The 27,282-nt window shown below is 47.7% G+C and overlaps 1 protein-coding gene across 1 annotated transcript; it reads left to right on the top strand.

Moving 5' to 3' along the window:
* The first annotated feature begins 5,737 nt into the window (after positions 1 to 5,737).
* Positions 5,738 to 26,607, top strand: tg (thyroglobulin). Its single transcript, XM_040031169.1, has 48 exons — positions 5,738 to 6,164; positions 6,877 to 6,985; positions 7,202 to 7,299; positions 8,114 to 8,269; positions 8,553 to 8,715; positions 9,904 to 10,010; positions 10,205 to 10,348; positions 10,770 to 10,955; positions 11,075 to 11,583; positions 11,771 to 12,155; positions 12,522 to 12,560; positions 13,031 to 13,261; positions 14,618 to 14,722; positions 14,808 to 14,885; positions 15,048 to 15,151; positions 15,819 to 15,930; positions 16,016 to 16,177; positions 16,350 to 16,541; positions 16,646 to 16,773; positions 16,983 to 17,133; positions 17,588 to 17,737; positions 17,963 to 18,106; positions 18,422 to 18,586; positions 18,804 to 18,908; positions 19,032 to 19,141; positions 19,230 to 19,335; positions 19,415 to 19,615; positions 19,699 to 19,869; positions 19,957 to 20,043; positions 20,926 to 20,991; positions 21,082 to 21,219; positions 21,493 to 21,669; positions 21,814 to 21,928; positions 22,087 to 22,166; positions 22,489 to 22,635; positions 22,779 to 22,844; positions 22,948 to 23,082; positions 23,163 to 23,553; positions 23,733 to 23,820; positions 23,917 to 24,067; positions 24,147 to 24,340; positions 24,493 to 24,648; positions 24,725 to 24,862; positions 24,945 to 25,132; positions 25,358 to 25,462; positions 25,687 to 25,827; positions 25,901 to 26,082; positions 26,381 to 26,607. Exons 1-48 carry the CDS (start codon positions 6,095 to 6,097, stop codon positions 26,479 to 26,481), a joined length of 7,227 nt encoding a protein of 2,408 aa, XP_039887103.1. The 5' UTR covers positions 5,738 to 6,094; the 3' UTR covers positions 26,482 to 26,607.
* The last annotated feature ends 675 nt before the right edge of the window (positions 26,608 to 27,282 follow it).

The following is a 27,282-nucleotide window of genomic DNA, read 5'->3' as shown; positions in this document are numbered from 1 at the left end:
CCGTTTTGCGAAAGGACTCACAATAGATAAACAAGAGATGGCACTTGCTGAGGCTGAGAGAAAAAGGTGGCGTGAAGTTCTACATCGTTTGGTGGCAATAATTCAGTCCTTAGCTGAAAGAAACATGGCTTTCAGGGGGTCCACAGACACATTAAATAAACCAGACAATGGCAATTTTCTGAAAGAAGTGGAGCTTATGGCCAAATTTGATCCAGTGATGAAGCAGCATGTCAGTAGAGTAGAAAGTGGAGCTGGCAGTCACATACATTATCTGGGAAAAACGATCCAAAATGAACTGATTGACACCATCAGTTCAAGAATAATAAAATGCATTGTGGAAGATATCAAAACATCAAAGTATTTCTCCATCATTTTAGATTGCACACCTGATCTGAGTCATAAGGAACAGCTCTCTGTCATAGTCAGGATAGTGTCACAAGAAGACATACCACAAGTTAAAGAGCATTTCCTGGGCTTTCTTGTTGCAGAGGAATCAGCAGGAGATCATTTGTCAACTCTCATCCTAAAACGGATAGAGGAGCTTAACATTCCTTTTGAAGACTGCAGAGGACAGTCCTATGACAATGGGGCCAACATGAAGGGAAAAAATAAAGGTGTTCAGGCAAGGTTGCTTCAGCTAAACTCAAGAGCTTTTTTGGTCCCATGTGGTGCCCACACTTTAAATCTGGTAGTAGCTGATGCTGCAAAAAGCTCACCAGATGCCCTTGGCTACTTTGGGCATTTAGCAAAATTATGTTGTGTGTTGTTTTTTGAATCACCGTCGTACCCAAATGGTTTGGTGAGCTGACAGAGTTGATACCACCGGCTCTGATACCAGTGGACTCTGATGGCCTCTCGTGAAACTTCACTCTCATTGAAAGTCAGTGTGAAGGTGCAGGGGAGCGTGGCAGTGGATCCTCTGACAGCACAAGTAGACCAGAGAGGATAGATCACAGTTTGACCCACAGCACCTAAAGACGAGCAAACAGCGATTAGAACGCAGTGACTCAGTTTAGTGATGGACGGTAAAGGGACTGACTCTTCTATAGCGCTTTATACAACATGCCACATTCACCCATTCACACAAACACTGCTTTCTATGCTTGTCAGTGCTTTCATACACCGATGGCTGCATCAGAGGCAACTTAGGGTTAGTATCTTGCCGAAGGATATTTGCCATGCAGACTGGGGCAGCCAGGGATCGTCAGTAAATACAGACTGCGGTGTGAAGCACTAAAACAAGGTTTCAGTTCAAACAACAAGATCTTTGAAAAGTTCTGACTTTTTGATGCAGAATGCAAAGGTAATGTCATCAGATCAACATCAGACACAACCATTCAAACTTCTTTACTGTTCAGATTTTCTTGAGAGAGAATTTTTGATCCATCTGAAACATTCAAGAGATTAAAAAACTCATTTAACTCAATCAAATCTGTTCATTAATAACAGTTTGATGGGAAAACAGAAGCTTTTTGGCCAAAATTATTCCAAACCAAAGTTTGAGAAGCAAATCAAATGATCATCATCACAGTCAGTCTTACCTGCCAGCAGGAACAGGAGCCCCCAGACTGTTTTTGTCCCAAACTGCCATCCTTACGTTTTAATGAGCCGACTGAATGACGTCTTCTTTAAACGTGTGGTCAGCAGTGCTGATGAAGACACTGGCTGACACACTGAGGTGGTGAGTTTAATGTCTCTGTGGTCAGTGTTTCACTTCCTTTGATTTTTCAATAAGTTCATTGTAACTGAAACATGTCGTGCAGCCTGGGTGAGGAGGAACTCACAGGTTTGAGTTTCACTGTTAGCTCCTCTGAAATGCACCACAGAGACGTCGTGTTGACGCAGAGACGACCAAATCCAAAAACATAAGGAGAGAAAAAATGATGTGCTGAAACATGAAGCGATTTACTGGAGTTAAAACTTTTAACTGTCCTGTTTTTGTTGTTTCTAAATAATAATTTAACTAAATAATTTCTGCTTGTTTTAGTGTTGATAAGTCTCGTGCTTCTTACTCAGGGTTACCGTCATTCTCGCTCTCAGGCTGACCAAGAACCTCCGTCTGAATAAGGGGAAGCTTCATCAGTGTATCTCATCAAAGAAAAGCCTTTCAGGTGATGTCAAAGAAACAACAAACACAATAAACCTCAAAAAATGTGGTTCTCATGTTTGCTGTGTTCAGAACTGTCTGTAAGGCGAATGAAGACACTCGACAATGAATGTAACCTGATTCTGATTTGATTAAATGTTAAGAGCATGAAGTTCATAATATTCTGTCCTTAAACTCACAATAATACAAAGAAATTTAAATGTTATTAAAAATATTTTATGAAACAGCCAAGAAATGTAGAAAAAACGACTGAAATCAAACAGTACAGCATATGTGTAGTGTGTGTGAGGCCAGACTCCATGTTTTTCTAGCTGTACGGTTTCATCAGACACAATGTGAGAAATCTCAAACTGAAGCAAAAAAGTCACGTGTCAAAAAGAGAAGCAGTGAGCTCGACCATACCAGCTGCAGACACACAGAAAGCTCTGATGTTCAGGACGATTAACAGCACGCGTTTCATCATGAACCTTTGAGTGCATGATGTTGGACTCAGCTGAAGGCTTCTTGATGATATTCTGATTATGAACAGGTTGCACTGCTTTTTGAATTTATTTTAAAGCAGTGAGCAGATCACAGTCTGTCTGTGGAGCCTCGCAGTGATAGAGTGCTTTAACTGTTGCTGGTTCGCAGCTCCTCAGTGAAGTCTTTTTTTTTTTTGTAAAAAGATAACAATGTTAGCCTTTTCTGCAGCTATGGGGCATATATGGCATCACTCTTGGCTGGAAGCAGTGCTTAATCAATGGAAAAAACACAAACTTTGTCCAAAAACCTCTCATGTTTAACTGTTTTCCACTTTTTCTTTGGTCATTTTAGCCTTTTTGGCCAGGGTGAAGGGAGCATCTGCCATCAAACAAGAAGACAGCCGCATGTAGCTATGGTGATGTTTGCTAGTTTACATGCATTAATGTAATAACGTGGTTAGCCTACTCAACGTAAATGACACACGAACAACATTAAGCTACTCACGCAGAGAAGAACGGCTGCTGCTGCATCATCATCCTCATCATTTCTGCTACACTGGCAGGGCTAGGGGCCAGGACTCTCCTCTTCGGGTTTTTGGGGGATGTTGCTAACTCCGGGTCTGATAACAGGCACCACACCCGCAGTAGATGTGCTTGGTGTGAGGTCTCGCAGCAAGCTATCAAATACGGCGCATTTCTCGGCTTTAAAAAAAACGCTATGCGTCGCCAGGTGTTTCATCGGATTCGAGGTGTTACCTCCTTTGACAGTATCACAGTATCAGCTTAAAGCACTTGTTGCAGCTGAGTTTGCATCTTTTGCTGTGAAGTACAGCCAGACTTTGACCGCTTCGCCTTGGGCATTTTTAATCTGTAGCTCTGCTCTAAAAGAACCTACGTACCTGGCCCCGCCTACTATCCTCGGAAACGTAAAATGATTGGCTAGAATCTAAAGTGTATCACATCTCAGGAAAAAAAAGCACCGAAATGTGCGCTGCTTTTCGGTCTGGTTACGATACGGGTACCCATCTCTAGTCATGTTCCTGAAATTCTGATAAATGATCTCCAAATACTTGACACTTGCCCATTTTTGCTCATCCTCACAGACACAAAGCTCCATACTTGACTCATTTTTGGTCACTGAAACTGAAAATGATGTTTTAAATTTTTGCTTCATTCAAACCTGAAACGATTCAAACACATTTTCACTCCTGAATTTTAGGCCAAAAAAGCGTTTTTGCTCATTTTTAGATGTCAAATTAAAAATCTTATGATATTATTGACCTTTTGATCTTTTGGTAGGAACCACGATGAAAGAGATGGATAAAGGTTTTCATCATGTATTTCAAGTTTTCTTCTAACACCCGCGAGTCACTTCCTGTATCTGTACTGTGAGATCTGTTTGACCAACGCTCGGGGCCACACACGCTCACTGTTCTCAGTAACCACACACACACACGCACACACACGCGCACACACACACACACACACGCACACACACGCACACACACGCGCACGCACACGCACACACACACACACGCACACACACACACACATGCACACACACACGCACACACACACACACACACACGCACACACACACACACACACGCACACACGCTCACTGTTCTCAGTAACCACGCACACACACGCACACACATGCACACACACGCACACACACGCGCACACACACACACGCACACACACACACACATGCACACACACACACACACACACGCACACACACATGCACCGATGTCTCTTCTGCAGATTTGAAATATGACTTTGAGCCAAACTCTTTATTTTTTGTTTAAAATTCAAAGATCATACCTGCAGATCTGCACGAGGTGAAGCAGTTAGACCAAAGTGAACCAAAGAAAAGTGGAAACGTTTTCACAGACAGACACGTCTCTGTGTTTTTGTTAGTTTCATGAGTTGACTGGATTATTTTTACTCAAACTGTGGTGATGGACAGACTGGCACACTTTAATGCGTTTGTAGTCAAAAGAGCCGCGCAGTGAGGGACGAGCAGCAGACAAACATGGCTGTGTGCATGAGAGACACTCACACATGATGCTGTTGCTTTTTTATTGGAAACATTTATCTGCTTTTGATGATCAGAAGCTTCTGCTTGAAATGAACCTGCAGCATCTGCAGCACACTCTGATGCAGGGAGAGTGTGGGCTCGGTGTCTTTGCCAACAAACTCCCACTTCCTCCTTAAATAAGAAACACTGGGTAAGCCAGAATAGTGTTTTTCATGATGGCTTGTCTTTCCTACTAAAATTAGCTCAGTGGTGTGATTTCCTGTGTCAAACTGCTCCGTTATTCGACACACAGACAGTGTAAATGTGGACAGAGCTCGTAGAGCCTCGTGCAGCAGCAGCAACTCGAAGTTTCCTGTGGGACTTTATCGGTCTCTCACATCACTGTGGAGAGTTTCTGACCCACTCTTCTTTACAGCGTTGCTTCAGCTCACTGAGGTTTGCAGGATTATTCATGCACAGCTCTGTGAAGGTCCCACCACAGCATCCCACACTGTGACTGCACCACTGCAGCAGCTCCATTCTTTCCTTTTTCCAGCCGTTCTGCTGCAGATCTGCTGCTGTGCTCGGGTCATCGTTCTGCTGGTGACCCAGTTGAGTCCACGCTTCAGCAGACAGACGTCCTCACGCGGTCACGCTGTGACTGCGTCACCGTGCTGTAGTTGGTGTGAGGTGTTTGTGCTGCTATGAAGTTTGGTTGTATCTCCACTCTGGTCTCGTTTGTTCCAGAAGTCTTTGTTCAGGTGCAACTTTGCAAACTTAATCCATGCTGCCATGTGCTTTTTAGAGAGAAGAGGGTTTTTTGCAGCTCTTCCAATCAAACCACACTTGTTCTGAGGCAGACACAGTTTGTTTTAGTTTCAACAGCGAGCATGAAACTGATGAGTCACTCAGAGAGTTATTAAATAGCTCCTGAGTATTTCCAGTTTTTAATCCACGATCAGCTTCACTCTCATAAACCACAAGAGAGACAAAAGTGCAGTAAACACACATACAAAGATTTGTATTAGTATTAACTAGAACCCGGAGCTGTGCGGCTGTTAGAGGTGCTGGGCTGACTCTGTCCTGACTCCTGAGGACAGCTGTCCTCTCTCTGCTGTCTGTCTCAATAAAAGCTGAAAGTCTTTTGTGCGTTGCTGGTGCTGCGTTTGTGTCCAGCTTCAGTGTTTGTCTGCGTTTTATTGAATTCTGTGATATCATTTATACAGATAACTTTAACAAAAGTGGAGACGGGTTTTTGGTTTTGGCTGTTCACAAACTGAATCAAAACCGTCACAATGAGGGCGGAGCCACTAGTTGTAGAGCTCCTCTCATCCAATCAGAAGGCTTCACGGCTCGCCGCTCGCCTCCTGACTTGGAGTCGAGCACTCCTGGTTCCACGCCGATGGATGAAGAAGTGTTTTTCAGCAGGCCTCCTCACGGTGACTCAGCAGCTGTGCAGCTTTATAAGGAGGCAGCGAACCTCAGTCTGTCACCACGCAGACGATGGCCCGGCTGCTCCGCATTGCCTGCATCCTGGTCTGCTGCCCCGCGCTGCTGCAGGGCAAAGCTTCAGGTAAGCACACCTGAACTTGTCAGTGGTGAGTCTGCCGCTGTGCTCAGATTTCATTAGAGTTTTGTTTAAGGTGCACTAATGGTGCTATTTTCTTATACCTGCATTAGTTTCCTGCTCACAGCTCTGCTTTGGTTCCTACTGAAGATCATTGTTGTATTCGGTTTGGACAGAATGACATTTTAAAGTTAAAACTGAGGGAGGTGAAACTGAGATTAGATTTTAAGGACACACGGGCACAGCTGAACTGTCCAAAAGGACGTATTCTACCAAAACTCGGATCCACCTTTTAATCAGACACTGGATCCAGCAGTCTCACCTGCTGCAGGTGCTCGTGTATCAACGTTTAAATCAGTGTTTATGGCTGTTACAGAACACAAGGTTTAGTGTTACTGACAGTGAACAGCAGAGAGCCGGTTGTTAGCGAGATGTGGACGACTGCAGTAATTCTGTGATTCTGGCTTTCAGCACAGCTCCTTCCTTCTGTTAACCTCTATCAGAACCAGGCTGTGGCAGATTTTCACCTCAAATTATTTTTCAGGTGAACTGTAATCAAAGTTCAGGCAAATCCACTTAAAGCCTTCTTCTGTGTTTTTAGCATTTTCCCTGTTTTGCACGTCGTCCCCGTCACGGTTGGACAGACGCGCTGCTGAAGGCGCTCCTCTGTCCCTGCTGTTGCTGTTTATTGATGACGATGTTTCCTGTCGTTGTTCAGAGTACCAGCTGGAGTCAGAGACACTGAGCCGATGTGAGCTGCTGAGAGGCGTCGCTGTTGCCAAAGAGCGAGATGAGATCCCTCACTGCACTGAGGACGGCAGCTTCAGGTGCTGGATTTGGTTTTTTTATAATCGTGATGAAGAAATATCAGCAGCACCTCTGAGACACAATATGAACGCTCATAATATTTAAAAAGTTCAACTTATGAAGCACGAACAGCCTCAAACTTTTTATTTTTACCAGCCAGATTAACAGTTTCTGTGTGTGTGGTGTGTGTGTGTCTGTGTGTGTGTGTGTGTGCGTGTGTGTGTGTGTGCGTGTAGACCTGTGCAGTGCAGTGGGCGGGGTCAGGAGTGTTGGTGTGTCGACACTGAAGGTCAGGAGGTCACTGGGACTCGAACCAGCGGCTCAGCTCCTCATTGTGAGAAACACCAAAACACACACGTCTGACATCACAGATCACATGATGCAGGCAGTCTGGAAATCAGCTGTAAACCTTCTTCTCTGCTCTTAACATCACGTTTAATTCTCCTGCTGGAGATGTATGATGGTAATAATTATAATAGTGTGGAAAATAAATGAACATATAACAGCATACAGCACAGACAGGCCCAAATAAGCTATAAAGTAGGAAAGAATAAAAATAATAATAAAACAAATTACGTCATACTTTTGAAAATTGCTCATTCATATAAAAATAAACATAAATAGCTTAAACATTACTGTAATCTTTCTTAACGTGTTTTTTCTTGCATATTTCAATATTTACCTTCAGGAAAATGAAGCTCTGAGAATCTTTTATTTATAATCATTAAAGGATTACATTTAGATTTTATATACACAAATTTACAATCCTAAACACATTTTTCTTAATAATATCCTGCTTTCTTCTCCTTTTTTATTTTTTAATAATAATACATTTTATTTGTGCCTTTCAGAACACTCAACGACACAGCAGAATAATAAAAGCAACATAAGAGCAAGCGGTATGCGACATAAAACAAATTTAAAATAGCAGAGTGGGGAGTTTATGTGGGATGAGCTATTTTGCTATTATCTCAGTTAAAATTGACACTTTATAAAAATTTCAATCTATATAAATAAAAACAGAAGATGAAGAATAAGAAATTCACGGATCTCCGTTCAGAGAAGCAGTCAGTGGAACAAAAGAGCATACAAGACACCAAGAACAAGAAGTTAGGAGGAGGAACAGTAACGCGAGTCTGTGTGCGCAGGCCCGTCTCCCTGCCAGCTGCAGGCCGTCCTGCGGTGTTCGCCTTCAGGCCTCTTTGAGCCAGTTCAGTGTGACTCCAGCAGGGGGCAGTGCTGGTGTGTGGATCAGGACGGCATGGAGCTCTACGGGACCAGACAAGACGGGAGACCCCGCCGCTGTAAGTTTTCCAGAGTGGGTGTGAAATCGGCTGCTTAGTGCTGCAGCTCTGAGTGTTCGGGTGTTGCTGGAGCTCTGTGGGCTGTTTTCTCTCTTCACTGGAAGCTGGAATGAAGTTTAAAGCACGTGGTGCATGTAGCTAATCTTTGTTTATCTGAACACCAAGTTTTTAACTTACCAGCTTATACAAACCTGTTACTCCTCCCGCCTCCTGCTCTGATTTCTGTTAAACTGCGTTTGCTGAGATCATCAGACTCATCGACCTGCTGACCTCTGACCTTCAGGTCCCGGCGGCTGTGAAGTGAGGTCCAGGCGGCTCCTTCACAGCTCCTCCAGGTCGTCTTCTCCTCCTCAGTGTGCTGAAGATGGCAGCTTCCTCCCGGTCCAGTGTAAATTCATCAACACCACAGACAGAACAGAGCTGGACCTGCTGCACGCCTTCAACAGGTAACGTACCTGCCTGCACACCTGCCTGCACATCTGCCTGCACACCTGCCCTGCACACCTGCCTGCACACCTGCCTGCACACCTGCCCTCACACCTGCCTGCACACCTGCCTGCACATCTGCCTGCACATCTGCCTGCACACCTGCCTGCACATCTGCCCGCACACCTGCCCGCACACCTGCCCGCACACCTGCCTGCACACCTGCCTGCACACCTGCCTGCACACCTGCCTGCACATCTGCCTGCACACCTGCCTGCACATCTGCCTGCACATCTGCCTGCACCTTCACACAAATGCGATGATGCCTGGAAGCATTTTAAGTCTGGCTCTGTAAACAGTGATGAGCCGACTGGTCACGTGATCTGTGACCTCACTCATCAGTCGCTGTTTTAGTTCTTATTGAATAAAACTTGATGAGATTTTGGAAATGATGCTTCCATCAGAGCCAGAAAGGACCAGGAGGCGGGCGCTGGGTGAGGGCGGAGCTTGTGCGCCTGTGCAGTTGTCTTGGCTTCTTTCCACATTTGATCAGTTTCATGTTTTTATCATCTCTGTAAATATGAAACATAAATATGTAAAGATGATTATGATGTAAATATTATAGGTACAGTAACAATGAGCGTCCTGTTGCTGCGGCTTTGAAGACGTGACACTAGTTCAAAATTAACGTTGAAGGTTGGCGTTTAAACTGAAAGCAGCAGCTGCTGACGTCATCATGCTTTTGGACTGGATCTCCTGCGACCTGCAGGCGGAGCTTTAGCTGGTCCTGCAGCTGCTTTTGTTTATTTCACTAAACTTTAAGTGATCTTGTGAGCTGAACTCCTGTTAGCAACATTAATCCTTTTGAAAGAATATTTCCTGCTGTGGTTAAAGGATCAGTGATGGTGCTTCACCCAAAACAAGTTTTATTGAAGTCATGTCCTCATGTCTACACCAACAGTGTGAGACAGTAGAGAGCAGAAAACCCTTGAATCCATGTCTGAGGTCATATAGTGCATATAAAAGATCACAACGGGACAGTGAGGGAAACAAAGCCGAACATGAAAACATGGGAAAGCAGAGTGACGGGTGGTGCAGAAAACTGGTGGTGAAAAGAACAAGTGGTGGAATTAAAGCCCCCTGTGCAGCAAAACAAAGATTTCAAAATAAAACAGGAAGTGGCGCTGTGAGTGTGTTTGTTGTTTCAGGTTTCCAGAAGCCTTTGAGACGTTCAGCAGCTTCAGGAAGTTTTTCCCGCTGGTTTCCTCCTACTGCTTCTGCTCAGACAGCCGAGGCCGAGAGCTGGAGAACACAGGTACACACACACACACACACACACACACACACACACACACACACACACACACACACACACACACACACACACACACAAACTAACAAAATGTATTTATTCATCAAGAAAATCTTCATCAGACAGAATCATCAGGTCCGTAAGGATGATGATGATAACAGCGGTGACTGTGATGAAGGTGTGCTCTTTCTGCCCAGGTGTGGAGCTCCTCCTGTCTGAGGTGTACGACTCGGCGTTCTCTGGTCTTCGCTCCGGTCACTCCTTCTCTCAAACCAACATCTACCGAGTCCTGCAGAGGAGGATGCTGGGAGTCCGCCTCGCCCTCACCGGACACTTCAGATGTAAAATTATTTAGAAAAACGTCTCCTGCTGGTTCAATCTTTTCAAACTGACTTATGGCTGCTGTACGGTGGAGACCTGGTCAAAGCTGGTTGGGTTAGCTGGATTGGTTTGGACTGTGATTTAGTTTAAAGTAGTTTTATTGTAGGTTAACCGTGACGTGTCCAACTGTGTAAGTCAGGCAAGTGTTTCATGTTGTTGTGGAGGTCAGGCCATTGTTGCACCTGGACAAACACCTTGCTGCGATATCAGAGCTTTCCTCCTCCACTGGGAGTGTTGGAGGTAGAATGGAACGGCTTCATGGAAAGTTTTCTGTTCGTGCATCATCTCGTTTTAAAAAGTGTAGAAGGAGGTGACGGCTGGATCAGATCACACTGGTCTAAACACGTATGTGACCTCCACCCATCCTGCTCTCTGTCTCAGGCCCATCTCCCTGTGAGGAGGAGCGGCGAGCAGCGATGGAGGCGAACAGCGTATTCATCCCATCCTGTGAGAGCGGAGGAGCCTTCGCCTCCAAACAGTGCCAGCAGGGGGGGCAGTGCTGGTGCGTTGACCCCGCGGGGAGAGAGCTTCCTGGGACTCGGCTGCACAGAGACTCCCTGACCTGCAGTGAGTGTTTGAGCTCAGTGTCCAAATTTTTCTTACACTTCTTCTCATTTGTCTCAGTTTCTGCATCTGTCTTCAGAGCTCCTGATGCCTTATCTCGTTTATCTTTTCTCCTCCTCCAGGTTCAGGTCCAGCTGACTGCCGCTCTCAGCGCCGTCTGGCTCTGTCCCGTCTCTTCTCTGGTCCCGTTGAGCCTCCTTTTCAGGCCTCCTCTGGTAGCCCTCCAGCCTCCTGTCTCTCCCTCCTCCAGCCTCTCAGGGACCTCCTCCCAGTGGACTCTGACCCCACCTCTTTTCTGTCTCAGCTGGTCGAAGTCCTGCATGGCCTGTTCCCCTCTGTGGGCGGGGCTCTGCAGGCTCTGACTCGCTCCTCCCCCCGGCGCTTCCAGGAGAATCTGTTCGGAGGGAAGTTCCTGAAAAACGCAGCAGCGTTCAACTTCAGTGGGGCGGTGGGATCTCGGGGAGCTCTCAGTCTGGACCCGCCGTCCTCTCAGAGCCTCGCTGTCCGCCTGCAGAGGAACCAGGACCTGGTCCAATCTGTCAGCAGAGCCCTGGAGGACCCCGCCTTCCTCTCCACCCTCCAGCAGACGCTGACGGGTCTCAGCAGCTCTCAGTCTGCCTCCGTGGAACAGGTGACGTTTTTACGCTGCCGTGCATTTGTGACACACACCTGAACATCCTGCCTGGTTCTGTTTTTAAAGAGAAGCTGGAACAACATCAGCGTCTAACCTGCCGATCCAGCTCATCCCATCATCTTCTGGTGACTCGTGCGCATCTGGTTTTCCTCCATCATCACTTAAAAATGTTGATATGTTCCAGGTCCTCACTCCTCTGCTGCGCTCCTGCTCCGCGGATGATGACGATGACCTGGCGGCCATCTTTGTTCCCAGCTGCACACAGAGCGGTGCTTTCCAGGAGGTCCAGTGTCAGGGTGCAGAGTGTTGGTGTGTTGACCCTCAGGGGCGGGAGGTGAAGGGGTCTCGGACCGTCACTCGACGACCTCGCTGTCCGTCCCCCTGTGAGAGAGCGCGGGCGGCGGCCCTCGAGGTGAGATCGAACATGGCGGCCAGTGCTGAAATCCACATCCCGGCGTGCTCGCGGGATGGAGACTTCCTGCCGCTGCAGTGCGTCGGCTCACGGTGCTTCTGCGTGGACGCTGATGGGAAGACAATGACTGCAGGGCCAGCAGGGGGCGCTGTCACCTGTAAGACTCAGAAATATTTCAGCTCAGAGATATTTGTATTTTTTATGTTGGAATAAAAAAACAGGAAGAAAAATAAATCTTTTTAAAGTGCAAGAAGAAGCGTAAAAGCAGCAGGCGATCATTAAACACTCGCTCATCATCAGATTGAATTCTGAGCAGCTGCTGTGCGGCACGGACGCTGTAACCACGGACTCGCTTTTTCCTCCAGCAGTGCTTCAAGAGTTTTACCTTTAAAAACTCAGATTGCAGCAGTTCTAAACTATAAGTGGTTCTTCTGTAAAGATCCGGTTTTGTCTTGTTTTGGGTTTTTTGTATTTTATACTTTGTGTTCACAAAGTTACAGGATGCTCTGTTGTTTCGTTTCAGGTCCAGAGAGAAAAGCAGAGACGCTTCGATCCTCTGCAGGTCAGATCAAACCTGACGCCTGAGTCCAATCAGACCCAAAGTTCAGCCTCAATTTTGGGACATTAAACATAAACACTTTCATTCATTTATGTTTTTGTGCTTAATGAACTTTGTCTTCAGGCGGTTACAGTTATTTTAACTCGGCGCTTCATCTCTCTCGCTGTCGTCTGACTGAACGACGTGTCTGTCGATACGTTTGTTGCAAATCAGGCAAAAAGAACAAAGAATGTTTTAAAAAATAAATACAAAACAGTGAAAAAATACAGAAATACAAAAGTATTTATAAACGATAAATGTTCTATAAATGAAAACAGAGATAAACAAAAGTAAATGTCAGCTTATGTCGCACTAAAGTGATAAAAAGTCATTTTTAGGTCATGTGACATACATTTATTTGATGAGTTATTTAGTTTTGATTTTAGCAGTTTTTGTCCTCCACCGTCTGGACGAGTCTGTTGTGGTCTCTGCAGGTCGGTGCTCGCAGGCGTTGGCCGAGGTCGAGACCTTCAGACAGGAAGTGAAGAGCATCGTCTCGCTCTCTAACTCCTCCCACATCCCTCTGGGATATGGATTCCTACTGGCCGAAGGTCTGCGTCTGACCCGTGAGGAACTCCAGATCAGCCAATCAGAGGAGGAACTGCAAGTTTCTGAGACGCTACTGAGGCGCCCCAGAGCTGCTCTGCGATTGGCTGCTTTCTCCAGTGAGTCACAGACTTTCAAAAGGATTTAAATCAATATATAAAAATACTTTTATTGTGGAACAAAAATGTAGTTACGGTCGTGCTTCCTGTAATAATAATAATAATAATACATTTTATTTGAGGGCGCCTTTCAGAAACCCAAGGACACCTTACAAAAAACACAATTAATAAAAGGAACAATAGTCATAAAAATAAGTTAAAATTACAAAACAGAGCGTGACAACAAATAAAATCAGCATTAAAGCGAATAAGCCAGTTTAAACAGGTGTGTTTTGAGCTGTGTCTTGAATGTAGAGAGGGAGTCAGTATTTCTTAGTGCAGGAGGAAGAGAGTTCCAGAGCCGAGGAGCAGAGCGACTAAAAGCTCTGTTCCCCACAGTGATAAGGTGTGAGGACGGAACAGTAAGATGAATGGCAGATGATGATCTGAGAGGGCGGGAAACAGTGGTGATATGGAGTAGGTCACACAAATATGAAGGAGCAGTTTTATGGATACATTTGTATGTAAGAAGTAAGATTTTAAAATTTATCCTGGCTTCTATGGGCAACCAGTGAAGCTGCTGAAGAACTGGGGTAATATGAGCACTTAACGGAGTGTAAGTTATGACCCGAGCTGCTGAATTTTGAAGAAGTTGAAGTTTATGAAGGGACTTTTTAGGGAGACCAAATAGGAGAGAATTACAGTAATCAATACGGGACGTAATCAGACTATGGACAAGGATGGCAGCAGCATGGGGAGTAAGGAAGGGACGGAGTCGGTGAATATTACGTAAATGGAAGTATGCAGACCGTGTTACAGAATAGTCCCAGGAACTGTTCTCAAGGCACTAAAACAACAAAACAAAAGAAAAATTCTAACTGGACCTGAACCATGTTCAGGTTTTTAACCCTGGAGCCGACCCCATTGGTTCTCCAGGGTTAAACGAGAGTCACACAAGTCAAAGGAGCTTGGAAAGAAAAGCGTCTGGACTTCTTTAAGTTGCTTGAAGACGTTTCACCTCTCATCCGAGAAGCTTCTTCAGTTCTAAGGTCAAATGGTGGGGAGTCCCAGATTTAAACCTAGTGGGAGTTTCCCCCCACAGAGGGACAAAAGGACCCCCTGATGATCCTCTAATCGCCTGAGCCAAGGTGTGAAACTGGGTGTGGGTCCCAATCAGCCAGAGTTTCGGGTCACACCGAGAGTCACACAAGCACAATTTTAAAAAAGGCCTCAAAGGATCCAGATGAACAAAATGACAAAGAGCTGAAAGACAGAGAAAACGTTCCTCGAGCACATTTTCCTTAATTATCTGAATAAACAAAGAGGCGTGTCCCGCCTTCGTGTCGTCGCACTGACGCTGGTCTTCTTCCTGCTCAGCTGTTCAGATGCTGCTGCCTCGTCAGCGCCGCTCGTACCAGCCGTTTACTCCTCAGTGTGACGCCGACGGACGCTGGCTGCTCACGCAGTGTTACCACAGCACAGGTCTGTCTCTGTGACACACACACACACACACACACACACACACACACACACACACACTTTTTTACAGAATAAATGTGTTTTTCAGGTCAGTGTTGGTGTGTCGATGAAGACGGACAGTACATCTCTGATTCTCTGACCAGCCGCTCGCTCAGCCTGCCCAAATGTAAGACACACACACACACACACACACACACACACACACACACACACACACACACACACACACACACACACACACACACACACACACACACACACACACAGTTCACTTATCCACCTCAGTCTTTCTTGCAATCATAACCTTTGTGTGTTTGTTTCCCTGCAGGTTTGACTCGCTGTCAGAGAGCAAAGGCTCGCTCCCTGCTCTCCGGTTGGATGAAAGGCTCTGACATCACCACCTCCTCACCTTACCACCCAACCTGTGAGCAGGTATTAACCCACAAACATGCATACACCCTTTTCCCAGCAAGCTGACTGGGATTAAACTTTGTCACATCTGTCTCAGCAACTGTGAGATTCTGATGAGAACAACAGAGCTACTGCAGGTGGGGCGTAAAGACCAGTGAAACCAGTGAAACCACTGAATATGACTTTTGTAGAGAAACAAACCAAGAAAAATACTTTCTGGTTGGATTCCAGCCGGAGACTCAAATCCTCGCTGGGGTGTTGTCAGGAAGGGCGTCCGGTCAAAACAAAATCAAAGATGCGGAGCTGACGTCTGTGGCAGGAGAGCAGCTGAAAGTAGCTTTCAGTGTTTTCCAACCTTCAGCTGCTCAAACTGCCTTTACTTAGATAAAGTTGGATTTCATCTGCTCTACTGTCAATCTTTTTAAATCTTATCTGAAAACACATTTTTATTTACCGGCTTTTAATACAGCATGAGAGTTATTTGTTAATTCATATTTGGTGTTATTTTATTAGGTATGTTGTATTCTTGTGCAGCACTTTGGTCAACGCTCCTGTTGTGATTAAATGTGCTATATAAATAAATAAGCTCCAACTGTAACCATCTAAACTCTGTGTGTGTGTGTGTGTGTGTGTGTGTGTGTGTGTGTGTGTGTGTGTGTGTGTGTGTGTGTGTGCACGTTTGTTTCAGGACGGTCGTTTCTCGGTGCTGCAGACAGGGGGCGCTGCAGGCTGGTGTGTGAACCCTCTGAGTGGAGGGACGATACAAACGGCAACACCAAACGCAACAGGACAGCTGACATGTACACACACACACACACACACACACTCCTCTTAGTGATGCATTCACTGTCTTGTTTAACGCTGCAAACTGTGTGGTGCGTTCAGGTCCCAGCTGGTGTCAGCTACAAGGACTCCAGTGTCGCCCTGATGGCTCCTTCGCTCCTCTTCAGTGTGATGTCACTTCCTGCTGGTGTGTCTCCGAGAATGGACAAGAAGTGGGCGGGACGAGAACATCTCGACAGACAGGCCGCACGCCATCATGTGACCGTAAGAACTAGCTAAGCTCTGTGGCGGGATGGTGCATTTCCTTCCTGTGTCAGTTTGCGTTGATGAACCTCACTCGCAGCTCATCAGCGCCCTCTGGGTGGATTGTTACTATCACAGTAACCGTAGGATCAACAGGAAGTGGCTTGGCTCTGATGGTATATGCCTTCTCCAGGTCCTCTGTGCCCCGCCCCCATCATTACCCATGGTGCGCTGGTGTGCCGCCCACCAGCTGATGGACGCCAGAGCTGTGACCTTGCTTGTTACCATGGCTACCAGAACTCACTTGCTATCAGCAGTTTCCTGTGTGAGACTGCGAGTCAGAGATGGGATGGAGACCAGAAGCCGCTGAGCGGAGCCTGTCAAAGTGAGACGCCTGACCTCTGACCCCCTTGAAGGGCTACACTGCTTTCAAGCAAACCTGTTTTCTATTTTGCTCTTTTTAAAATCAACCTTCATTCTGTTGTTCAGTCTCTCGGCCTCCGCAGTCCGTGTCCTCCACGCAGCTCTGGGTGTTGCCCTCGGCCTGCTCTCAGATCAGCCGGTTACAGTCTCTGCTGTTCAACACAATGACCAGCAGGGGGCTCTGTTCTGCACAGGTGACCTTACCTGCACCATGCCTTCTTTTCCAAATACTGACTGTTTACAGTCTGTATATTCATTTTCTCTAGTGTTGGTGATGCAGAATGCAGGTCTCATTGAAAACATTGTGTTTCTAGGACAAGTATCAGTTTAGGATCTGCACACAAATGTCTTTCCCTGTTCATTCAGTGTGTGTGTGTGTGTGTGTGTGTGTGTGTGTGTGTAGCTTCCCTCATCAGGCCGCGCTGTGTCGCTATGTGACGACTCCTCGGTGACTCTGCAGTGTGACGGTGACGACTCGCTGAGGTTGACGGTGAGATGGAGCGCTGCTCTCTATGACCTCCCGACCTCTGACCTCCCAGACCTCCATGACGTTGGTGAGCAGACCATAGACTGTATACAAAAGATGGCCATAACCACTGTGACCCATTTGTTTTTGGACTTTCACATGATTTCACTGGGTTTTTTTAGCACAGAGGTCAAACTCATATTCTTTTCAACCCTGACGTTTACAATTAGTAGCCAATCAGGAGACAGTTGGGAGGAGCTTAAACAGCTCGTTTCAAATAGAGGACGATGCAAAGCTGCTCTAGTTGAGCCCAAGAATAAAAACATGTAAATAAGACGGAGACATCCACTGGAAACTTTTTAGCTCATCAAGTATTTAAATTTCAATTCAACGACCTGTTGACCTGTTACGACCTTTGATGGCATCACAGGGTCTAAAGTTTAGCACAATGAGTGAAATCGTTTAAATGGCTACAAATCTGCTTTTATTCTAGAAAACTTTTCTCATGAAATTACATTTTGAGTTTATTTTTATTATTGCAGGTGTCTTCCTGAATGAGTCCAGACTTCTGGAGGGACTTCAGGGAATTCTGCGCTCCGTGTTGTCATCAGAGCCCAAACTGGTTTCTGTGACTACACCGAGCTTCGGCTGTTCCCGTGGTTACCATCTGGACAGCGACAGCGAGGGCTGTGGTGAGTCTCTGTTCAGCTCAGACATCCAGACTCTGGACCGCAGAGTGTTTCAGAGTGTGGGATCTCCTTCACTCAAACTTTGGTGCCCATAGTTTGAGCTACGTTTGATCCTTGTGGCTTATATCAGAATAAAATCAGGTGTGTCTTCACCTGGAGCTCAGTAAGAGGTGCGTCTCTGCAGTCGTCTGTTTGTCCCGTAACTCAGTCTAGTTTCTCTGTTTCCAGTCGTTTGTCCTGCTGGCAGTTTCTCCCAGGAGGGGGTGTGTCATCTGTGTCTACAGGGGACCTATCAGGACGAAGAGGGGCGGGACTTCTGCAGCAGGTGTCCCACAGGGTCATCACCTGCTGGAGCATCATCTACCAAGGAATGTGAGTGTTTTTAAACCAGGATTCATTTATTTATTACGTGACTGAAACCAAACCGGGAGATTTTGTGTTTTAGGCGAAAGTTTAAACTACATCATGAAGCCACTTCCTGTTCATGTGTTTATTATATTCATGTTTCATTCTTTATCTTCCTCAGATGGCTCGAAATATTTCTGTTATTTTATTCTAAAAGTATTGAAAACTGCATGTTTTACAAACTCGTTAAAGATCTCTGATCTATAATCAGTCTGACCATCAAACCTTAATAGAGAGACGCGTGAGTGTCGAACACTTTGTGTTTGTGCATGTGTGCATCAGGTGTGACCGAGTGCCAGAGGCGGGGCCTGCGGTGTTCGCAGCGAGGTGACTTCCTGCCAGCGCAGCCGGATGTCCTCGCGGGCAGGTGGAGGTGCTTCAACAGCGAGGGGGTGGAGCTCGAGTGGAGCAGCAGCGACAAGGTTCTGACTGATGACGAGTGCTCAGGTGAAGATGTAGCAGCCAATCAGGGAGCAGCTGTTCACAAGTTTGTTTTTGAGCGTTCTCTTTAGTGTGTGTGCGTGTGTGTGTGTGTGTGTGCGTGTGTGTGTGTGTGTGTGTGCGTGTGTGTGTGTGTGTGTGTGTGTGTGTGCGTGTGTGTGTGTGCGTGTGTGTGTGTGCGTGTGTGTGTGTGTGTGTGTGTGTGTGTGTGTGTGTGCTGCAGTCCTCAGCAGGTTTCAAGCTGTTCCCACATCAGACCTGATTGTTGGAGCTGCAGATGCTGAAGTGCTGCAGACGATGACCTCTGACCTCACTGCCTGTGTCCGGGGTAATGCACGTGTCTCTTATTTTCCTGCTCTGGGTCCAGCCTCAGCGATCTGACCTGTAACTCTGGAGGATTTTTGGTTTGTGGTGTAAAAACTCATCAACACTGCTGCTGTTTCTCTCACAGCGTGTGCAGCACAGCCTTCCTGCCACCATGTGGCGCTATTCAACAGCCAGACTCAGTGTGAACTGTACAGCACACACAGCCTGAACACACACTGCAACACCTCCCAGCAGGTACACACCTACACACACCTACACACACACCTACCCTTAGAAATAACAGATTTACATAAATAAACACAAATTTTAAAATGTTTTTTAGTCCAGAGGTTTTCTGGGTAATGCTCAGGCTGAGCTGTTTGATTCGCTAAGCTGCTATCTGAGAGTGAGGGGCGGAGCTTCAGATCTGCTGGTCATCAGGAAGAAAGGTACTGCTATCATCAGAGCCATGTGAGGTGTGCTGCAGCTGTGTGTACCTGTGTGCTCAGTCTGGTGTGTGTGCTTCAGGTGCAGAGTTTTCCTCGCAGCAGCAGCAGCACAGTTTTGTGAGGATGAGGATGATGAAGGCGGTCTCAGGTGTGTTCAGGACTCAGGTGTTCTCCTCCAGGCGGACATCTCTTTCCGACGCTCATCGTTTCTGTCAGGACGGCTGCAGCCGCGACACCTGCTGCGACGGATTCATCCTCAACCAGAACAGCCTGGAGGGAGGTATGTTACCATGGAGACCATGGAGACACGGACAGGTGATAGCTGATGAATGAGAGCGCCTCGTGTCGTCTTCTCTCTGTCAGGGTCCCTGCTCTGTGGCTGGTTGAGAGCTCCATCAGTGCTGACGTGCGGGGACCGGGACTGGGATGTGATTGGTCAGGGAGCGGCCAAACGCACTTGCGGGGCGGGGCTTACCTACAACGAGCAGCAGCGCAGCTTCGTGTTTGACTTTGGAGGACAGAAGTTCACCATCAGTAAGAAAAATCAAGTCACGGCTAAAATCCGTCACTAATAAAACAGGTAACCACGCGACTAAAGCACTTCCTGTTTCCTCCTTCCAGCTGATTCTGCTCTGCCAGCTGACAGCAAGAACAGGAAGGACTATCAGGCCTCCATCATCAGCTTCCAAGCCATCTACCTGAACACTGGTACCTGTTAGAGGACATATTTTATCACTTCATGACAAATGCATACAGAGAACTATGATCAGCTGTCTCTCCAGCTCTGCTGTCGGGTGTCTGATAGAGAGGCGGTCCTCATTCTGTGAGCTGGGTGAACCACAGGCCACAGCAGATCTCCAGAGCAGGACTGGCTATAAACCAGCTGCAGGATGAGCTCCTCTCTGAGGAAGCAGAGCTGCTGTGGGAGAAACTGGCTACAATTACACCAGAATAATTATTTACACCTGCAAGAAAAAAAGACCAGACTGGCAGTACGGAACGAGTTCAGCAAAGTTTGACTTACGTGACTGTTTGGTTTCACTTAACGCGCCTTATAATCCTTTGACGTCGACACTGTTGTGTTTGTCGTCTTCTGGGTGGATTCTGTACTGTACAGAAGACACGGCACGAGACTGATTGAAAATGGTCTACAGCCAATCAGGACGCAAAACACAATGTGCTGTGGAAAAAAAAAAAAAAATGTGCAAAATTGCACCAAAAAAAAAAATCTGTGAAACAGCGAAGCTGTGAAAAGTGCCCACTATGTATATACATATGTATTTATACTGAAACAGCATTGATGGCTGAATAAACTTAAACAAGCTCAAGAGCGCCCCCTATGGAACAGGTACCCCAGATAGTAGAAATGATTATCAGTTCTCAGAGGATCAAAAAGGACCACAAAGAGCTGTCCAGTAATGAAACCATGAGACAGGAAGGGACAACTAAAGTTTCAAAATAAAACTGAGGCGACTGTCACTTACTGTTATTCTCTCAGAGAGACTCAAAAATGTGCTAAAATAATTTGTTTAAGTCACTCGCTGACGACACTGTTTGTCTCAGTTCTGCTTGTTTGTTGTTGTGATGCAGCTTCGGCCGTCGGCGGTTCTGGTTCTTCTTCGTGTGCTGCAGCTGAGCTCAGCCCTCCTCTGGACGGTTTGTACAAACAGAGCAAAAGTCTGAAGTTTCTGTTGGATGGTTGGCGACGTGTCACCGATGCTTTTATGGGCTCTGTTTGTGTTGCAGCTTCAGTTCAGCTGAAGTTTGCGTCTCTGTCTGAGGACGACGTTCTCGTGGATCCTCAGAGGAAGCTCCCCGCTCTCTCCTTCTGGCTCAACAAGAACAACTACAACTCCCAGCAGGCACAGCTCTGGTGTCTCACGCGTATGTGAAGCTGTCTTCTCATCCTGAATACAAAAATGGAGATTCTGGTTTTCTGGGTTCTGCTTGTTGTAAAAGTCCAATTGACCAATCATGTAGCAGCTTCAGTTCTCTGCATGTGGAGGTCATTAGCCATGCTGTTTATACGCTGGAACCCCTGAAAAATGCTCGGACGGGTTAGTGCCTGTGTCGGGACAGCTGCCTCAGTCTTTCGGGTCACGCTGGCATCACGTCGGCGGTTTCCTCCATCAGTCCTGAGACGCTGTGTGGTTTCAGGTTGTGACGAGGAGCCGCAGTGCTCGGTTGCTGACCTCAGAGATGCTGACTCTGCAGGTTTCTTCAGCTGCTCGTTGTATCCGGACAGCAGAGTTTGTGGAGCTTACGATAAACCTCTGAGACGACCCTGCAGCCCCCTGCTGGACAGAGCGCCCAACAACACCTACAGCAAGAAGGGTAAAGAGGGGAGCTCAGAGAGTCACTGTCATGACTTCATAGCTGCTCCTGCTGTTTTTAAACACCGTGTGTGTGTGTGTGTGTGTGTGTGTGTGTGTGTGTGTGTGTGTGTGTGTGTGTGTGTGTGTGTGTGTGTGCATTTAGTCGATCTGTCTGGACCAGTGAAGAGCTTCTATGAGAGAGTTTCCTTCAAGAAGATGGTTTCTTACTCTGTACGCAGCCGAGTCAGCCTGGGAGAAAACACACCGCTGTCTGAGGGGTAACCCACACACGCACACACACACACACACACACACACACACACACACACACACACACACACACACACACACACAACAAAATGTGTTTGGTCTCGTGTTGAAAGGTTTCAGAAAGTACTTTAAATAGTAAAACCTCAGTGTGTTGGATCTGCTGCAGGTTCATGGAGTGCGAGCGCCGTTGCGACGAGGATCCCTGCTGCCGTGGCGTCGGCTTTGTCCGTGACACCAAATCCAGAGGTATCCATAAAGCTGTATGAGCGTTGTTTTTTAATCGTCATACTTTATAACGGTAACTCTTCTGGTTGCAACATGACTTTGTAGAAGTCTTACAGCTTAAGCCGTCTGTGACCTCAGTAAACTGAATATAACACGATGAGCATCCAGTAAATTATTCACCTCAGTGGAGTCAGACCCACTCTGTGCACAACATCGGCAAAGAGCAGGCAAAATGAGTGACATCAACGCTGGTGTGTGTGTGTGTGTGTGTGTGTGTGTGTGTGTGTGTGTGTGTGTGTGTGTGTGTGTGTGTGTGTGTGTGTGTGTGTGTGTGTGTGTGCAGGAGGCTCTGATGTGGTGTGTTTAGCTCTGATTAGTCTCGGGGTTCAGACCTGCAGCGAAGACGACGTGACGACCTGGAGGACTCAGGACTGCAGACCATCAGCAGTGAAGACCACACCGGACCCCTTTGGCTGGTACCAGAAACCCGGTACTGAAAACACACACACACACACACACACACACACACACACACACACACACACTTTAAGGCGGCAGGCCTTCAGTTTATCTGAACATGAGGCTGAAGGAGGCGAAGCTCTGTGTGAATAAAGGCTGTGTTCTGCTTTGCAGTGAATCAGTGGAGTCCGTCTCCTGCTCTCTGTCCTCCGTTCAGCCTGCCACCGACCAAAACCAACAGTAAGACTCCACCCACATGCAGATACTCGCAGTAATACTGTCAAAAGTACTTAAAGTACTGCCATTACTTCTTTTATCGCTCACCCCTGAGCATTTTTCACAGTTTCGCTGGACGACTGGAGTCTCCTCGCCGACTCTTCAGTCCTCGTCGACCCGTCTCTCTCTACCTATGATGTCATCCACGTGAGCCGTGATATCGCCGATGACAGAGATATGACCAGGGACTGGTGTCTCCAAGGTAACCATATGTGGGGGTTTTTTAACTACTCTTTGGTGTACCTCACTGTCAGATCCTGACTCTGCTCTGCTTCCCATCAGCCTGCCAGGAGGCGGAGTCTTGTGCAGCTGTGTCACTCAGTGAGGTGGAGTCCGCCACACGCTGCGTTCTGTACCCTGACACGACAGTCTGTGGCCTAAGCTCCGCCCCTGAATCCCCCGCCTCGTCTTCCTGTCGACTGGTCGTGAGAGAGCCCGCCCCCCAGGTGTACCTGAGACGCGGTGTTTTCTCAGAGCTGTCACGTACGTCCGTTTCTATCCCGGGCCAGGGGGTGCTGCAAGGCGTCGCCGTGGAAACAGCACTGGCATCAGACAGGAGGACAGTCGTTCAGTTCCTCGGAGTCCCGTACGCTCGTCCTCCAATAGGATCGCTCCGCTTTGAAGCAGCTCAGCCGGCTGAGTGGATGGGAACCTGGGACGCCACCAAACCACGGTAACTACCCGTGTGACCACAAACGCCTGTCCTACAGCACGTGGTCACCCAAGGCACCCACAACCAGGATATAGTGAAAAACAGCGGCCTCACCTGTACAGGAAGTGGCATTGTCCAACCGCAGACTCCAGATATGAATTAACCCGATAAATGATCATCTTTATCTCTTCACCCGTCAGCCCCAGCTGCATCCAGCCTGGTGACGTAGCCTCTGCAGCCTCCAGTGAGGACTGTCTCTACCTCAACATCTTCACTCCTGCTGACCTGGTGAAAACTCAAGCGCACTCGTTATTTCATTTGTTCACGTTTTATTTTCTTTGATCACATTTTTTCTGTTGTTTCTGTTGTTTGCTGTTAAACCAGAGGGGGCGTGTTCCAGTCCTGGTTTTCTTCTTCAACCCTTCGGCCAATGAGAACCCAGGACTGTTGGATGGCTCCATCCTCGCTGCTATGGGTAATATCGTCGTGGTAACAGCGAGTTACCGGACGGCGGCGCTGGGATTCCTGAGCACAGGTGACTTAAAAACAAAGAAAGAGAGAAAAACACACACGCTAAATGACTCACCTGGCCTCCTCTCCACCCCTTTCTCCAGGTGAGTCTGGTCTCCATGGTAACTACGGCCTCTCGGACCAGGAGGCAGCGCTGCGCTGGGTCAAAGACCACATCTCGCTGATGGGCGGAGACAACAGCAGAGTGACGGTGGGGGCGGAGCGTGGTGGTGCTGACATCACCAGCCTTCACCTCCTGTCTTCGTCTCGTCCTCTGTTCCAGAGGATGATGCTGATGGTGAGACCTCGAGTCGTCCTTCCTTCCTCCAGACAGCAGGCGGAGACTAACAGTTGTTTTATCAGCAGTGGAGCAGATGCTCTGAAGAGGAACGATGACCACGAGCCAACCTCAAAGTTCTTCATCGCTGTTATCTCCTCCTCCTCCTGCAGGGCGGGTCAGCGTTTTCTCCATCACTGGTTCAGACTCCGTCCACCTCCAGACGTCAGGCCCTCGATCTGGCCAAGGAGCTCGGCTGTGTGACCTCTGACCTCGCGGCCTGCCTCAGAGCGTCATCTGTCCACACGCTCAACGCCGCTCAGACAAAGGTAGACGTCCCGGACGGTTTGCGCTGGTGCAAGTCCTCGTGTCACGTGTCTCACCTGCGCTGTGTTCGCCCCGCAGCTGTTGGCGGTCAGCGGGCCGTTTCAGTCCTGGTCTCCGGTCCGTCAGTCCGTCTCTCGGTCGTCCTTCCACAGAGTGGACCTGCTGCTGGGAACATCAGAGCACGATGGTCTGATCAGCCGTGCTCGCAAGATAAAGGTCAGAGGTCACGCTTAAACTACCTGTAAATCTACTCAAGAGGTTCAGTTTAAGAAAGTAACGGCGGCATAATTTTCATCAGGACTTTGAGTCTCTGCAGGGCAGAGCTGACAGCAAGACGGCGTTTTACGAGGCTCTGAGCCGCTCGCTGGGCGGAGCCACGGGAAATGAGCTGCTGAAGGAGGCGGCGGCGTGGTTCTACTCGCTGGGTCACAGTCCCTCAGCTGCTGGATACAACCTGTTCTCCAGAGCGCTCAACAACGCCACCAGGTCAGAACCGACACACACACACAGAGACACACACACACACACACACACACACACACACAGAGACACACACACACACACACACACACAGAGACACACACACACACACACACACACAGAGACACACACACACACACACACACACACACACACAGAGACACACACACACACACACACACACACTGTTGTCGTGTTTCTGGTGAACGCTTTCATGTGTTTGCTTTGCAGAGACCTGTTCATCATCTGTCCCACGCTCCAGATGGCGAGGCACTGGGCGGAGAACAGAGCTAGCGTCTTCCTGTACCACCAACCGGCCTCCAGCGCTCACGACAGGTGCGCATTTCTACCTCAGCGCTAAACATCAATGTTCATCCTTCGCCTCTAACACAGAACATACTTGAAAGGAGGGCGGAGTTGTACAGATAAACCCTGGATGTCACTTCCTGGACCATCCGTACCTCACAGCAGACCTCACCCAGCGTTATGATGGTGACCTACACTGTGTCTGCATCAGAGGGGCTGTTGGGTGTAAAAGGCTCTCCTGTGTGTGTCTGCAGGGCCGACGTGTACCTTCCTCTGGATGTTCAGCTCGCCTTCGGGACACCTCATCATCCAATGAGCTCTCAGCGCTTCGCCTCCTCTGATCGGCGCCTCTCTCTTGCCACGATGACCTACGTCTCCAGCTTCATACGGAGCGGGTGAGGCTAACGCTCGAACCTCCGAGTCCTGCGTCTGGAGCCGATTTATTCATTTTTTTTTTTTTGCTCTCAGGAACCCAAACCCATCCCGATCGTGGGCGGAGTCAGTTCTGCCCCGCTGGCAGCCAGTGCTGTCCTCAGATGCTCCGCCCACCTACCTGGAGCTAAGCACTAACCTCCATCATCAGCGGGGTTTGAGTCAGAGCTCCTGCTCCTTCTGGACCCAACTGGCACCCAAACTGACGAGTCTGACAGGTGACAGAGATTTCTACTGGTTTCTACTGGTTTCTACTGGTTTCACCTGTGCCCTCTACTCTGCTCCACTCTAACCTGCTCTTCAGTTTGCTCCTCTGCTGTCTCACCTGAGGTCCTTTCGCCTCGTTCAGCGCTCTGTTCGATTCAAATCTTCCTGTTTCCTGTTAAATCTACTTTTCTTCACCTTTAGAGTTTATCGGATTATCATTGTAAACTTTGACTCACAGCTCAGAGCAGTGACGCAGCAGAGAGTAAGGGAAACCATCTTTCTGACTTTTCTTTTTCCTTTGGTTTCCAGGTGCATCGGGGGCGGAGCCTGTTCAGCCTGCACTGACCCCTGAACTCCCAGTGGCTGCTCCATCCAGCCAATCCCAGACCGAGAAAGATGCCTACAGCTAAACTAATGACATCATCACCCACTTAGGGGACTTCACAGTTTCATCTCCCATAATTCACTTAGATTCAGATGGTTGCTGTTGATCAGTTTTGCTCATAATCATTAATAAAAAGCATCTCAAACTCTCAGCTGTGCTTCTCGTTTGATCAGGGTTCAGTGTTGAGTTGAGTACAGTCATCCAGCTTTGTTCAGTGGGAGGTTTGTTAACTCAGGCTTTCTGACTCCGGTAAAAAGGGGCTTGCATGGCTAAAGTAGCATGAAAGTCCAATCATGTGTCAGACATCTGTGGAACGGGTGCCAGAGATTAATGCAGAAAAACCCATAAATGAGTCATTTATCACCTGCAGATATTAGCATATGTTTATGTTCTAGCATATTTGAGCACATCATAACTCATTCGTCTGCTTCGTTGCGCACCCCTGTGAGGCCAATGACTTCCTGTGTAAGACGAGTGTGTGCTGTGGTTACCTGTGGTTAATCAGCCAATCACAGTCAGCTGCTCTGCGGCTCCACCCTGTTCACCTCACCTGAATCAGGCAGCAACATGAGACATGGACACTTAGTGCAGCTTTGTATCAAAGAACAAAGATTTTGTGACTGCGTCACAATTTTCAGGCAGTATGTCAAAAAGGGAACGACCTGCATTCTTTCTCACAGCCAGCAGGGGGCGACTCCTCTGGTTGTTTAAAGATGTTTGATTGTGAATCTGTGAAAACGACTGCATTTCTCACCAACCTTTGACCTCAGTTGACGCTTTCCTGATGTCTTTACACCCTCAGTGTTACTAAAACTGCATGAATGTT

The sequence above is a fragment of the Simochromis diagramma genome, unplaced genomic scaffold, assembly GCF_900408965.1.
Source record: "Simochromis diagramma unplaced genomic scaffold, fSimDia1.1 OVJJ01000361.1, whole genome shotgun sequence".
NCBI lineage: Eukaryota > Metazoa > Chordata > Actinopteri > Cichliformes > Cichlidae > Simochromis > Simochromis diagramma.
Note: the sequence above shows the minus strand (reverse complement) of the source record. Positions and strands in the feature narration are given on the sequence as shown.